Source organism: Lathamus discolor, chromosome 7 (assembly GCF_037157495.1).
Source record: "Lathamus discolor isolate bLatDis1 chromosome 7, bLatDis1.hap1, whole genome shotgun sequence".
In the NCBI taxonomy this organism is placed as follows: Eukaryota; Metazoa; Chordata; class Aves; order Psittaciformes; family Psittacidae; genus Lathamus; species Lathamus discolor.
Genome location: NC_088890.1, coordinates 16,742,854 through 16,758,874, shown reverse-complemented (window position 1 = coordinate 16,758,874; position 16,021 = coordinate 16,742,854). Strand labels below are relative to the sequence as shown.

At 45.6% G+C, this 16,021-nt stretch overlaps 1 protein-coding gene across 6 annotated transcripts in view; it reads right to left on the bottom strand.

Moving 5' to 3' along the window:
• Nucleotides 1–1,582: 1,582 nt before the first annotated feature.
• ADAMTS9 (ADAM metallopeptidase with thrombospondin type 1 motif 9) overlaps nt 1,583–16,021 on the bottom strand; it is a 91,045-nt gene continuing 76,606 nt past the window's right edge. For 3 of the 6 annotated variants that reach the window (XM_065687101.1, XM_065687102.1, XM_065687104.1), the window contains 3 exons: nt 14,934–15,038; nt 12,821–12,915; nt 10,002–12,701 (listed from right to left, as the gene is read on the bottom strand). In XM_065687101.1, the coding sequence (XP_065543173.1) occupies nt 12,826–12,915; nt 14,934–15,038 (195 nt within the window). In that variant the 3' untranslated portion in view covers nt 10,002–12,701; nt 12,821–12,825. Of the gene's footprint in view, nt 2,077–8,534; nt 8,650–10,001; nt 12,702–12,820; nt 12,916–14,933; nt 15,039–16,021 lie in introns of those variants that run through there. The other 3 variants (XR_010614260.1, XR_010614261.1, XM_065687103.1) reach the window with 3 other exon arrangements.

Below are 16,021 nucleotides of genomic sequence, written 5' to 3'. Positions count from 1 at the left end.
ACCGCCCCGGGAGGGCCCGACCGCGCCCCCACCCCGGGCCGGCGTTTCCTGAGCCCCCCGGAGCTGTCATCATTCCGCTCCAGAGTTAACGACTCTCCCTTGTCCCGCCACGCTCCGGAGCGCAGCGCTCGGACAACTCGTTATGCTCCAGAGCACGTGTGTTAATCAAACAGGGATGAAGAGCGCACGGATGGGCTCTGCAGCGCTGAAGTTACTGCTCTGAGCACACCAGAGGGGCTTCTTTTGCTATGGGCAAAGGCAGGGAGCAAACAGCCCGGGTTCCTGCTGGGCTTCTGTTCCCTTCCTCATGGAGAGCAGTTCTACTCCACAAACATGATTAGGATGCAGGAGAAACACTGTCATCTGAAATGGGTTTGCAGCCTGGGCTGTTGGACCAGGGCACAAAGCACCTGTAAGAGCCCCAGAGCTCCTTCCTGAGCTCTTCGTCAGCTAGGAGCTGTGGGGCATCTGGAGCCACTGGACAACCATGACACCACACATCAGCATGCTCTTGTTAGGTCTACAGTGTACTGCAAAGGGATGCCCACAGCCAACAACCAGCCCGTACCCCTGGGCATTTGCAATCAAACAGCACATCTGGCACAAGGCAGAGCAGAAGGAAACAGAGAGAGAAGGGGGAGCAGCAAACATGCTTCACACAGCGCAGGGGGGCTCAGGAACTTGTTCCTAGTGGGGATGGAGCAGCTTCGCCATTAGCATTTCACAGCTTCACCCCCTGGTTGTGGTTGTTCACAGGCCCTGCTTCTCCCTCCCCTCCTTCCCTGCCTCTTTGTTCTTTTGCCTTGCTACCTCACAGCTGGTTAAATACACAAGGCTTTGATTTTTCCCCTCCAGCCCCCCCCCCCCCCCCATTTAATCAGTTCCCATTTTTGTCGATTTTTCACTTGTATCTCCCTCTCTTGGAGTCAGAAATGAGGCTGGGAGCTGCATGGTTTGAAGAGTCTCAGGCAAAAAGTTTCAGGGAGATTTTCAGCCTTTCCTCCCATAAATGTTGGGAGGGAAAGGGAAAAAATAGGGAATATTATCATGGAGAAAATGTTCTTTTTCCCAGGTTTTCTTCATGTCATTTGGAAAATATTGACATCCCTCCTGGCTCTGTTTTTCTGTCATTGCTATTTTTACCCTTCCAAAACCCTCCAGCTTCCCTCCATTGCTCCCATCTGCTAAATTTCCTCATCATTTTCCGTCTCGGTTTCTCTCCCAGTTCTCAGCTCATACAGTGGTGCATGCATACGCTATAAGCTCTTGAGGGAGGAGGGGATCTCTTAAATACACACACATTTTATCACATAGTGGGCAACTGGTTGCAGATTTGACCTCATATTAAAATATCCCTACCTATAAGCTGTATCTAATGTCAGATCCAGTAGTAGCAGGGTGATGAGTTACTGTTAACTCCACTGAAGGTCAATGGGATTTCAGGGAACAAGCATCATGCAAGAGAGAGCCTGAAAACCTGCAGCATTTTGGGTGCCTTGCATAAGATTCAGAATATTTAAAACTCCAATTAAAACTGCCGAAATAAAAGCACTATTGGATACAGGACTTATAACAAGATTCAGCGTGCTGTGGGAAATGCTTTAAAGGTGACCCGCAAATCCTTTTTAATTGCTCTGCTGTTGCAAGAGATGCTGTGCGCCCTCAATAACAGGGCTGGCGAGGACATCTGCTATAAGTTTAAAACAGCAAAAGTAAGTCAAAGTTGGAGGGTAAATTCCTTGGAGGTGTGGCTGCACTGAATCACCGCTCCAGTCTTCTGATGAAGAGGCAGGTCCTAAATTGCTTCTTAAAGCAAGGCAGGTTGGTCCCCTCCCTCCATCCCAAGCTCTTCATGGAACTTTCCTGCTACCCTGCGTGGCTTGTATCCTCCAGCATTACTTCAGCAGATACTGCAGACGCTGCTGGGTGACTCTTCAATACGCAGGCAAGAGACAGGGAAGGCTCTGAGCATCACAGCTTGCACCAGTGTGTCAGTGGGAAGTGTTCCTGCCCGTAGCACGGTGTTGGAGCTGGATGAGCTTTAAGGTCCCTTCCAACCCAAAGCATTCTATGATTCTGTGAAAGAAGAGGGGAGATAAGGGCTCAGCCTTGGAGTGCAGAAGATGCAGATAAGGGGAGTGCTCACTGCTCCCATCCTGGTATGTTTGGGAGGTGTCTGAGAAATCATGTACCACCCAGAGCCATAAAATATGTATGACTCCATAAATAATAAAATATGAAAGACTCCAATGGAATCAGGTCCTTAGTGACTTCTAGGTTTCCAAATGTCTCATGGAAACAGCAGTTTTCCTCTGGCCCAAGATATCCAGGACAAATGAAGGGCTAGTCAGGAGGTCTCAGTCCACATTTAGGGATGCTCAGATGCTGCATTTACATAAGGAAACAGCCAGGCCAGAACATCATCTCTGGGATGTATTTGGGAAAAGGAGGGGAAACATTATCTCACTGGCCTGAACACTCTTCTTCTCTTTCCTCCCCCAGAAAAGCTGCCAAGAGTAAAGATCTCTCAGGAAATAAACTCCCACTCCCTTGTTGTCACCATGTTCAAAGGGGATGATGCACACATCCTGGCATGTTCCCCTGGGCAGGGGACAGCAACACAGCTCCAGCACTACTTGTGCCACCACAGAAAGCCCTTTCAAAAGTGGTTCTTGTAGGTTTGCTTTTAGAAACGTGTAGATCTTGCTCTTAAAAGAGACACACTCAGCTTGGAGGTAGGGGGTGTCAGATACTGCTGTCACATAGGCTCAGAAACACACACATGGATAATATATGCCAGACACTTTGTCTGACAAATTATTGTTTCTGCTGTCACTTAAATTGTTCTGTACATCATCTTCCCCTCCCATTTCTCTTTCAACCAAACCTGCCTAGAGATGACACTTTCCCTAGCCCTTCCCATGACTAAACCCATCTAAAACCAAGTTTGCTCCATTCGCGCACTGTGAGATGGGCCCCCTTCCTTTTTGAAGTTATGGATGGATGAGAGGAGGGAAATGACAGAGATGCTCTTTTCCTGCTTGCCATTGTAGCTGGTACTGCAGAAATAATTATGATTAAAAGCAAAGAGCTCAAGGAAAGGTAAAATGCAGCTCCTGTGCTAGCTTTCCATCATGGCCAGCTGTGCAAGAGCTGACATCGGCTCAGTCTTCCTGGTCTGATAAATACAGTTCTTCAAGCAAATTCAGCCTCTGGCAGCAGAAGTTGGAAAGAACAAGCCCATGTTGCTGCAGAGCTGTTCTGCTTGCCTGGTCTTGGGGTTTGTCCCCAGTCTTGCAGCTCTGACGAGTCTCATTTGTAGTGTTGCCTCACTGCTGTACGTAGTGGAAAGGAGATGCTATTAGGACACTGCTCTCCCAGTGACCTCCATCTCCTTTGGGACATTGTCTTAAGCAATAGGAGCACTAAGTCACTTGTGTCCAAGCCCAGTGGGCAGTTCTTACCACCCAGGAAGAGGAGCTGCATGTCCACAGTAGTAGCTGCAACCAGGGGTTGGGAAATACAAGGACAACTCATCCCACCAAAGACTATGGAGTCTGCCTCCAGCTCTGGCCCAGCACTTCTGGAAGGGAGTTAGCTGGCAGACACACTTTCATGTATGGAGCCAGGAAAGTTTGCTAGTCTTTCCAGGAAAGTGCCCCCAGCTCTTCTATCCTGCAATCTGTGCTTCATGTTAAGAAATCACCTCCAAAATACCTGCGGAATGCTCTTAGCATCAGCTCTGATACCCCTGTGCCTCCTACAGCCCAGCCCTGACTGTCAGCACTGGGGCAGCAATACCACCAACAGAAAACCTTGGAGTAAGGCAGAAAACAGCTCCTATTTTGTCTGCTGGAACCATACATTGCTCCCCTCCTCGATGTCAAGGTGAATTTGGCTGTTTCTCATGTTTCCTCCTGCTAGCAGCCTGCGCAGTTGCATTACAACTCAACACGAAGCCTGTCGCCATCCAGTACCCTGAAGGTAATAAATGTCTGACTGTTATTAGGCAGTTACTGTCTGAAGCCCTTCAACAACAAAAGAAGAGGTTAAAGATGCCTCTAAGTACCACAGCTGATGAAGGGGCATGCTAGGGACCCGGCATCTATTTTACTTCATAGCTCTTCCACCAAGCTTCCTTCTTCCCAAGTAAACGTGCCCCCATGAGGGTCTTTTAGGAGGGAAATAAATCAGTGTTTCTGCTCATTCCATCTTTGAGATTTGTAGTTACTGCAGGCAGAAAAGGCTGTGCCTAAACCCCTGTTTGAGGTGGGGATATGGAATTTCAATCTGTGCTGTGCATAACAGGAACCCAGGCCGGCATGAATCATGCTATGTTACTTCGGTTTTAAATGTTTTTTGCACTGCGTAGGCTTTTCTAGGGCATATTCCATCAGGCACATACCGGTCAAATTCCCTTTGAAAGTTTATTACACTGTTACCTTGCAGTACACACACTTCAGATGTCAGAAGCAGCAACAAAGTGGGCTTAACAACTTAACAAAACCCTTCCATAATTTCTGCAGATCACCATCCATTTTCCAAGTGCTCTTTATCACAGCCATTTGACTACTACTTTTTTGCTGTATTTGTCAGTTCTGAGGTATTTTGATTAAAGCCCTACTGAGTAATTTCACATTTTTTCCTTCATCAATACACTGATTTGTAAATATCCCAGGAAATTCTTTTTTGTCCTCCCACCCAGGAATGCAAATTGCCATTATGCACTCCCCAAGGTATCTCCAAACAACCCTTCTCCTTTTAACCTTAGGATTTTATTGTGTTAGTTGCTAGGTAACTGAGTAAGATTTACAGCCATCTATTGTTAATTTTGAAGGTGGGCTTCGATTTCCTTGTAAATAGCATTTGGGAGTTGGAGTCCACACCAATATAAACTTGCAGCCCAGTCCCACTCCATGCACTTGTTATGGATTGTGGAGCCAAGGGGATACATAAAGCTTATCCTTCCACAAAAGGGCTCTGCCCCTCACAAACTGGGTACTGGAGGGATCCCCAGTGAAATGTTGGTGCTGGGGCATGGGATATGCCACGTACAAAACGCATGCCGTCTGCTGTCCTGCTCCCATCCCTCCCACTTTTCCAGCCCCTTCCACATCCTCACTGTAACTCCCCAAAGTGACAGTGCTGCAGCTTTCCCCGCAGCTGGGTTTCCTTGCTGTCAAGCTCCAGAGCCCTCAAGCACAGCTCTACCTCACCTCCCTCTGAGGAGAGGTGGGTGGTAGATGGCCTCGGTTCATGCGGTTCCTTAATGCTTCTCAATTTGAGGCTAAACAAAGCAATCAGCCGGGGCTCTGACAATTTGCACTAAACCTCCTTGCGCTATAGCAACAAGTAATTTTCTGCTATCCCCAGCCCTCACTCCCTCGTGCTCTGTGGTTCAGCAGGATTATTCACTTTACAATGTAAATTCACACTCCTTCCATGATACCTCTACTTTTCAGGACCATTCCTGAAGATGAGGAAAACCAAACCTATTTAGGGGAACTCACGGAGAGGCAAGTGCCAGGAGCCAAGGCAGGAGGTGAGCTGCTGGGAGCAAAGCCATCCTGCCCTTTGCTTGCTGGAAGCATCACAGGTGCTGTTCAGTCCCTCACATTAATCACATATTTGCAATTCCACAGGTGGAAAGATCCTTTTATTTATTTTGGTTTAAAACTGCTTTATTGTCTTTTCTCATTGAGGGAAAAGAGCCTTTTTCTTAGTGTTTAATAAGCTTGAAACCTGCAGATAAATAGGGGAGTGAGATACCTGACAAAACCAGACTGACAGTGGTTATGGCACTCAAATCAGGCAGAACTTAGGTAGCTATGGGAAGGAAAATTCAGAATACTGTGCCTGAGCTCCCCAAGATGCTATAAATGGTTTCTCTTCTGGCCGTCAATGTTGTCAGGTTTTACATTTGTGCTATTTTTACCTGCTGGAGATACCAGTTCTTTGGCCAAGGCAAACAGCCCAGGCTCTACCTTCTGTCTAGAGCTTTCAATACTCCCAAGTCAAATGCTTCTATACATTTAGGCTCTTGAAATGCCCAGGCCATTAGGAATGATAAAATGGGAAAAACTAATGAAATCTGAAAGCAAGTCATACCTGGAAAGCTTCACACACCACCAGCACAATGTGGAAGAAGGCTGATGAAGAGGAGGATATTATGAGATTATCTCAGGCACATGAAGAAGGCAGCTTCGCCCAGGGCAGGCATGCAGCATTCCAGGGTTATTCCAGGTGAGCTACACACCAGCACAAGGCACACCCGCTGCGTTTCACATACAGAGCACAATGAACCTGCGGATGTTCAAGAGCCGGTGGAAGGACTTGAAGACACCCCACTTTGTGTAGTTCAGTCAGCAGAATCCAGGAATAACTCCAAAAAAAAGGACATCATCTCTCCGTTTGCCCCACCTGGATAGGGACAGCAGCTCAAGACAGAGGCAGCAGAGCAATCTATTGCGCTTGTCTGAGGTTTCCTTAGATTATCTGCCGCTGATCCTGGTGGATTGTTCCCCAAGACATTTGGACAGACCTGATATGCTCAGGGATCCCCCGGGAAGAGAGAAGTGAAGGAGAAAGGAAGACAGCTGAGCTCCAGCACAGATGAGGAGAAAGGCCACTGGCTCCTGCTCTGACGCGGCAAGGCTCAGACTCATCATGTTATTCCCTGCATGAAGCAAACCTCCGTGGCTGAACGACACCTCCTTTCATCAGCTTGGCCCGAGCCATATGTGGTTTATTATTTCAGAGCTCAGTTATTTGCTGGTTCAGCTAAATGTGGGTATGTTTTATCTGTAGCTGTCTTCTCTCAAGCAGGGCTTGGTTGCCACTGGTGGATACTTGTTTCTTCTAGCTAAGCTGCGGTAAGGCACCAGCCTCAGGGGCAAGTGCACAGTGGTGTGCTCCCAGCACCACAAATCCGGCCCCTGCTCCAAAGGGCTGTTCAAACCTCAGACCTGAAGTTAAAACTTCATCCAGAGAGCACAAGCCATGAGTGAGACCAGAGCTCCAGCCCCTGGCAGCATCTGGTACCTGCTCTCATCCTTTGCTGCAGGCAGCTTCGCTCACGCCTGCCAGGGCGGGGTTTGGGGTTGGGGGGGGTGGGATTTATAGAGGCACGGGAGCAGATAAACCCCCGCTTGTGTTTGCCGGCGGCCAACTTGGACGCATTTGTTCTTGCCACTCATTTTCCAGGGAGCCATCCCTGGTACCTTGAGCAATTAAAGCATTTCACAGCAAATACTCCTTTCTGCGTGGAGGTGGACGAAGGCAGGCGGTGGGCAGTGAGTAGCTTCAAAGTGGAAGGTCACCAAGGTGGCCAGGATGGATTAGTGAAGGACAATATAGCAAAGACCTGATTAATTTAATTGCTCATCTGAAGAGTGGCTGCAGATTAAAGAAGGATGAAGAAATTCTAAGCATATAAATGGAGCTGAGTAATAATATTAAAGGAGAAAATACATAGAGCCCTGCCTCCCCTTGCACCCTCAGCCCGGCATACAAAGGGGTTTGTATTCAGAGATTACTCCAGAATTTTGGCTCTTCTCACACTGCCTTCTCAGAGATGGAGACACTGACTACTGACAAATGCTTAGGTAACTGCAGCTTGATATCTCTGCTGACGGCTCAGATTGAGCGGGAGCATTAAATCCAAGCATGCGCCTAAGCCTGTGTGTAGAGGCAATGTGGAAACCATTTGGGCTCTTATGCTCCCAGCAGAATTGAGGTTTTCCTGGTGGAAATGGATTGATGTGCGTGGCCTCAGCCTCTGTATTTCATATCCAGCTGCTGCCTTGAAGGACCTGAACCAGCTTCATAATGGAGAAATGTATTTCTACCTTCCCTTGGCTTAAAATGGTACCTATATGAACAGTCAACAGATAATGTCTCTAAACACTTCGGAAGTAATAGTTATAGCTAGAGGAGGCAGAACCCATTTAACAGAAAATTTCACAGGTTTGTGTGTTGGTCTTTTTTAATTGGAACAAGCAAACAAAAACCTCCATGAAATAAAGTACAAAAAGCGTATGGATGAGGTCAAAACACTATTCTCTTCTCATTTTGCTTTTTCAAAATCTGTGCCTTATGTTTGGTAATATAAAATAGCTGAGAAATTAAACCAACTTTGAAGTGGAAACTCAGGCTTTTCCATGGAGGCCAAAAATAACTTCTCAACATTTTTCATCTCGCTATTGCAAAGAGAGGTCAGAAACTTGTCAACTAAGCCTCCTTCTGGAAAGCTACAACACTGATCGCCTGGATTACTCCAGCACAGGCAAAAATACTTGGAAAATACTGGAGTGAGATGGACAAGCACCAGTTTTGGCCATTGGCTCCTTCCTCCTGCATGATGCAAGCTGGAGAGCTGCTGCCAGGAATTTGTTCCTCAAAGGGGACTCATCCCCTCCCACTAAATGACCATCAGCTAAGGTTAGCGGCTGCTGGATGAACTCAAGGGTATTTCTTAAAAAGACTTGATTTGAAGAGCTCTTCATTTGAAGAGCTCAAGTGATGGGAGAACTTACCACATGGGCTGAGTTGCTTCAGCTGGTAAGGACTCCTGGCTTGGGTGGAATTTCTGCCTCACATCAATGTTGTTCCCCCAGCAGAAATGCTTTCTCCAAGTTAGCCCTCAATTATCTGTTTGGGAAGAGGAGTCATGTTGGAAAGACTCACTAGTCCAGGTCTGGAAGTGCCTCAATGGAAAATTATCTTTCAAGCCCAGACTGCCCTCTTTGGTCTTTTCTGCCTCTCCCCATGTCTCAAAGCATGGCTATGAAGGTGAAGAAGGTTTTCTACCAACTGTCCTGATATAAGACTAGTTCCTTGTGTTTCCAACAGTCTTCAACAAAATGTATTTTATTTTTCCATAGAGGAAATAATGCCCATTGTTGAGGCAGAAGAGAACATTGAAGAGATGAAGCAATCACCTCAGTCTCTGGGCCAATTAGTCCTGCTAGGCTGTGCAATGAGGCTGAAGAAGAGCATTGTAATTTTCATAGAATAACTGGATCAAAGCATCAAAAGTATTAAAATGACCCTTTCATTATACAGCGCCGGAAGGTTAAGTATGATTCAGACTCCCTGTTGGCTTAATTCCACAGCAGCCCACATTTTAAATCTTTGTAATCGTTTGTTAAGGATAAATGATAGAAAAGAAAGACACCTTTAAGATGTTTAAACTAAGAAATCAAGCTTTTCAAACACCACCTGTTCTGTTTTCTGCATCTGACTGTTTCAGACACCACGAGAAAGGTATCCTCTCTCCTTTTGGATTGAAAACATGGAAGCTGAAAAAGGCTGGAGCTGCCAGCAGTAAGAGATCTGCTGCCTTTTCTGAGGCAAAGCATGAGGAACATACAAGGGAGGACATAAAACTGCAGCTTCTTCACTCTCACCTGCAGCCTCTGGGGCAGAAGCAATGTAAGACTCTGCTGTAGTTTAGTTTGTCACTTGGTTGCCCTCCACATTTGGTCCCCACATTTGCTTTCTCTCAACCCAAATTTCTTCCACCGGAATTTTCTTTAGATTTGATACTTCTTTTTTTTTTTTTTTTTTCAAACTTAGAAAAGTTGATTGTTTTTGCAGATTTCTTTAAACAGCACTGCCAGCAGTGTGGGCCAGGTCCAGCATCCCAGCTTATCCTTCAAAAACATTTGGCTCCCTTATTGTCTCATGGAAAGGGATGTCCCTGATGCATGGATGGCAGCACCAGCCAGTCAGCAGCTGCACGGGGCACCTCTGAGATATGCTTGTCTATGTTTTGTACCACAGATCACTCCTCTTGTAGAAGAAATCATGAAGCATCAGTCTATCCAGCTGGCAGGACACAAGCTGGGGCCACTCTCCAAGATGGTCCCTGGTCCACAGACCCCAGTGTGGGTTTGGGGTATGTCTCCATATAAACAACATTATTATCCTCCCTTATACCTTTTGTGTGGGACGATGAAACAAGGAACCCAAAGCTTAGAAATAAACACCAACACAGAAAGGAATGTTTACCATTCAATGTATTATTCCCTTGTGTACAAAGTATTCTGCCTCTATAATAGCACACATGTATTGAAATACGATGGCAAATGCAGAAAGACCATACAGACATGTCTTATGAGTCTTTTCATTTCCTTTTGAGTATGAGCAGAAAGAAAAGAAACACTGTACAGGAAAGTGCTTGCAAAAAATACCTCAGTTTGTAGAAAAATAATGACATTGATATAAAACCCCCAGAGTTGTTTCTTGAACAAGAAATACCTAATGTCCTCAAAGTCTGTTCCTATTTAACGAAGCCGTTTAATGAACCATAGGATCAGTGCTCTATCATTTTTTTCCCCCCTTGTAGTTTATTTATTCTTTTAGGTTTCACTTGCTCTGTTAATAGCTGCTATGAAACTATATGGTAGAAACGAATGTGTACAGGTCAAAATAATATCTCTTTTTATAAATAGACAGTCACTTCATTAGAGAAAATATAAACCTGTACTTTCTAAGCACCACTGTTTCTTTCTAAAGTTCATAGTGCAATTTTCCTTTTTCCCCTACAGAAGTTATACATAAGCAATTATCATTTAAAAACAGATCACTTTTCCATTACCACTCCTTTCCCCTTTCCCTTTTTGCCTCTTTCTCTTTCCCTTTTCCCCTTTCCCATTCCCTTTTCCCCTTTTCTTTCATCAGGTCTGTAGCTGCTGGACTGTAACACAGCCCTGCTTGCCTGTGAGATGTCTCCCAACTGACATGGGTGTGTCGATCCCTGACTGTCAGGCTGGCTGACAGGTTTCACTCTGAAGGCTGAACACAGCCCAGTGCACATGAGGTATGAATTCAAGGATCAGATCGTTTATCCCTATTTATCCAACTCTTTTGTAACAGACTGATTACACATCCTTTGGGGAGCTCTGCGAAAGACTCCCACAAGATCCTGAGGTTGCGTTTGTTAACTGTTTGCACCCAAAATTGAAAGAATTATCTGAAGTAGCAGATAAGCATCTTCATTTTTCCAAACTGCTGGCAATTTTGTGCTGAAAAGCTTCCTTTCCTTGTACTTTGTGTTCCTGGCTGCCCTGACAGAGAAGGCGAAGGGGCAGCATCTTCCTATCACTAAGTAAAATTGTGGAGATAGAGATAAGGGACATAGTCATAGACTACAAAAATAATCTGGTCACATCACCCCCGTTCAATGTGCTACGAAGCTCTGCACAAAGGCGGCGTGCCATCAGCGGTGGGCTATGTACAGGCAGGAACTATTGCACAGCCGCATTCGGTGCCTATGGGAGATGGCTCCTCGATTTTTTCATATATATATATATATATATATATATACACACACACATATATATATATATATATATATACACTAAATACTAAAGGTCTGGTTGTACATAGGGTGGCAAACAGGCAAGGAGCACAGATGCCTTACCGGGAAGATCCAAAGCAATACAGAAGTAGGCGTAAAGCAGCTTGTTTTTGTAGGGGGGCAGAGTTATCTGTAAGTACAGAGTGATCTTGTTGAAATAAGGCTGAAGCTTCCCTTTGCAGATGGTCTGTGAGTGAGTAGGAAGCTGGGGAAACGCTGCAGGTGCCTGCAATGGAGTCCCCTGGCCAAGAGGAAGGGGTGGCTTGGCTGGGCTTGCTGTCCCACATCCCCTGCAGTCCACACTGGCCCCAGGGGAGATAACACTGCAGGGGTGCTTTCAGCTTCCTGTTAGGATTTTGTGACAATGTCCATAAGAATCCGCATCACTTCTCAGCACACAGCCCAGGGAAACATATGGGCTGATCAGGCTGTCTGGGATGAGTTAATACCCCGCTTCCAGATGGAGCAGGAAGCACAGTAGCACATGCAATTAGGAGACAAAGATATGTTTTTTAAAAAGCAAGTTCTCTTCAGAGCCCTATGAAAAAGGGGCTTGAGCTGAAGATCCATCTGCAAGAATTTTCCTAAACCTGGGGTAGATCTTAATTTGGAATCATAGAATCATAGAATAGTTAGGGTTGGAAAGGACCTGAAGATCAATTTATTTGAACCTGACAATTTTTCTGCTTTCTTCCCTTTTTCACTGATAAAGGCACTGGATTAACTAAAACTACAGAGCATTAATAAATACCATGTTAGCACCAAACCAGTGCTTTTAGCACTGGCCACAGAGGTCATGTGAAATTCAAAACATACCTAAAAGATAAAGATTGCTAATGCAACTAGCACTGTATTCATTGTCATGTTTTCCTCTAGTGCTGTCAGCCTAATCCCTAAAAATAAAATTTAAGCACATCTTGTCTATTTTCCTTAACATAAAGACAGATTGAAATGCCAAAAATACCCCTATGCAGATTGTGTAGCACCGTAGAGGGCAAAAGCAGCCCATAACTGAAGGAAAATTACTGATTGAAAGTAAACAACTGAATACAGTGACAATAAAGTATCACTTGTCATAATGCTACATATAATGTAGAGTACGCAAAATGCAGTGGTTTGACTGCAGGATTTAACAATAAAAAATAAAAATAGGAAAAGCAGCCTTAATATAATGATTTTACGTACAAAAATATTAAATCAAAATAAATAATTCCAAACATAAATATTAACCTGTACATTAAGAATATGCGATCTATATACATACATAAACATAAAAAAGTGGAAGGCAGAGGTATTGCATCACTATCCTTCATTCGTCTCATCTCCGCTTGCAGACAACCTAGAAAATACAGACAAGGTGCACATTAAAGTCAGACCATCATCTTCTGAAGCCGTATCTGCTCCTTTAGGATGTTTTGGGAAGGATTTCCCTTCATGCAGAAGCAGCAGGGAACTTACCATGGCTATAACACCTGAACATCAAGACCTGTTCCAGATGATGGAGTACACTTCCCACAGTAACCGCCACATTTTCCTACTACTTTGGTACCATCCTGCAGGCAAAATCAGAAATAACATCGGGTAAGGGCTCAGGAACATCATGCTGTGGAAGGGCTGGATCTGGGTTATTCTAATCAGGGTTTTTAATAGAAAATGCCTTGAAAGGAAAACAAATTATGTCTAAATCAATCTATGAAATCAGTGTTATATTTAAATATATGCAAATGTAATTCTCTTAAGTGCTACCAGGTCAGATGGTGAACACAAATAAAAGAGGGTAGTTTTGATTTATTACATTGAAAGATACCCAAGGAGAAGACCATTTGGAGGGGTATCTCAAGGGTACCTGCTTTCTCCAAGCTGCCCCACAGTGAATAACTGTAATGAGTGGAAAACTCAGTTTATGCAAAACCACTCTAGACAATAACAGCTTCTCAGCTGTGCCTGAGCACGTGAAGGGCACAGGAAAGGTATTTGCAGGCAATACCAAGAAACACCCATTTGGAAGGAAAAGGTCTGCAGCGACAAGAAGGAAAGCAACGGGCTGAGGCTCTGCCACTTGCTAAGGCGCTGTCCCTCCTCCGTTCTGCATTTCCAAAGCCAGAAAAGACAAAGGAAAACGTGGAGTGGTCCTGGGGTTACCCTAGTCTCCAGGAGAGCTCAGCAAGGATGATGCAACTCTGGTCTTGAGTCAGGAGATTAACATCTCCATCTGACCTTCCACCTCTGCAGAGTCTTTCTCCTCCTGGTCATTACAATGGACAGACAGTCCTTGAGGGGAACTCAGCCCTCAATTACCAGAAAATTGGACCTAAGTGCAGGACAAGCTTGCACAAAGTGTTTATTTTTAAACGAGCTCCATCCTGCCCTTGACACTATTGATCTGCAATTGCAGCAGGCTGCTATCATCTCTTCTCATGATGCCTGACTGTCTTCTGATCCTGCAGGCAATTACACCCTTGGAACAGCACTTGACAGATGCCAGTGGGTGATGGAGGTAAGAGTTGTCTCCTTGACCCTTATTCTTTAAAGTTTGTTTTAATTCTGTTAGCTGTGGTGGTGTCTGCTCTCCACAACCCCCAAGTCAGCTGCATCTTCTTTCTGAAAGGGAGAATAGCAAAGCACCTGCCAGAACTAAGCTACCAGGTCTGTGCTGGTCCTACCTGCACTGGAGGATGATTTGCTGCATTGTGGTTGGACCAGTAGCATTTAATTCTCCTTTAAGAGCACCAGCACTGATGAGGCTCATGGGGCTCCCCAGAGCCAGGGATACTGATGGCAATACAGGAGAGGATATTTTGCAAGTTGCTTTCTATGAAATGGTTATGGTGACATCCGTAAGTTTGGAGAGCTTTAACAAGGGCAGTTGGGATGACTCATATGAAGTAACAGCCAAAAAAGCAGTCCTGGGTTTCTCCAGTTTCAGAACATGACACAGAAGCAACAGTATGTGAAGGCACACAGCGATGGGGGTGTTAACAGGCAGGCAAATTAAGACATACAAGTTCAGATTTGGGTGTAGGGTGATTCTGAAGTTCTGCTTGGCTTACCCAGAGACCACAGGTTAGCGAAGCCACAGGTAGATGCAGGAGACAGTGCCCTGTGATGCAGCTGTGAGGACTCAAGTCTCTCCCAAGCAGATAAACCCATCCCAGTAGGACAGTCCATGTCCTCCTCACTTTATTAGCAACCTTTTGGGAACAATTCCTATTGAGGGCACTCGCCTGGCACATAGACCCTCTGTAGCAAGTCAGTTCCTGCTCTGCATCCCTGACCACACGTGTCCTGCCTGCTGTGTGATATACACTCTGTGCTGGACATCTCAGACAACTAATTAAGGATATGGCTACACCACAGCACTCATGGTTGAGCAGGCTCACTAACTAATTGCAACAACTCACATCCAGTTAAACCCCCTAGCTCCCCCTCTCCCCATACAATTACAGGCAACAATTTAATGTCAGATGCTATTCTTTTGTTAGTGTCTACTTGGAAGATGTTACCATGGAACACAACATGGCAATTAAAAGCCTTATGAGCAGGTATAACCATAGGTAAAATTACAACTCACTGGGGATTTCTGGATTTCTGACACCGCATAATTCCCTTGTGAGAGCCACTTTGCTCTTCCCGTTAAGGACAGGCCTGTCCCATACAGGTCTATGCTGAAGCGACCCTAAAAAGCAAGCAGATGAGTCTGGTTAGCCCAAAACACCATGCTTTTGCCTCCCGTGGCTTGCCGTAGTGTCACTTTTCCAACAGGATCTTGCCAGCGATATTTTAAATGCCTTCCATTGCTCTGACAGTGATTAGCACGTAGTTTGAATCACAGCCTGTCTCAGGTTAGGAATTTCCTTCTCGGTGGCTGCAGGAGAGGGGGGGTTTACCTTGGGTTTTCACTGCTTTTTCGCCGTTTGCCGGCTGAGGGCATTCTTGGCTTTTCCATGGCAAACCGCGGAGCGTGACGTGCTCCGACAGCTGATGGGAAAGGTACCCCGGGGATGCGCTGCAGCCGTTCTCACTGCTCCCTCCTCAACTGGAGAGGGCACACTTGTCCGTGTTTTCCCTATTTTCCACCGGGCTTCCCCCCTCTGGACTTCAGTAAAATCAAAACTCTTTCAATTGTTTATTTCTTAGAAGTGTCCTTCATTCCACCCCACCTCCAAATCCCCAAAATGATGGAAAACTAAGGGCTACGCCTTCATCCAACACACAGCCCCCCTGCCTTCCCCTTAGCCCCATGGCACACCCCAGCCCTGCCTGTTTTGGGACCCAAGGAGGGATCATTTGGACACATCCCCAGGCTGACCCACAACCTAGCATGGCTGCATGTTACCAGACAGTTGTTAGCTCTGCTCCTTGCACCTACTGCCTTGGGAATGCTGATTTTCTGTGAGGATCAAACTGTCTGCATCAGGTAGATGGATATTAACATTCATGAGCCTTCCTGAGGTAGGAAGTCAATCCCTAAGCTGCTGAGCTATGCAGAAAAGCATCAGCTCTGAAAGTAGGGAGGGAAGGAGATGGAGAGGTTTGCCCTCTACCGTGTGTTGCAATGACTCTTTGATTAATGCTCTTTGCAAATATGGTCCACCCAATAGCCTGGACTATCCAAACAGAATCCTAGAATAGTTAGGGCTGGAAAGGACCTTAAGATCA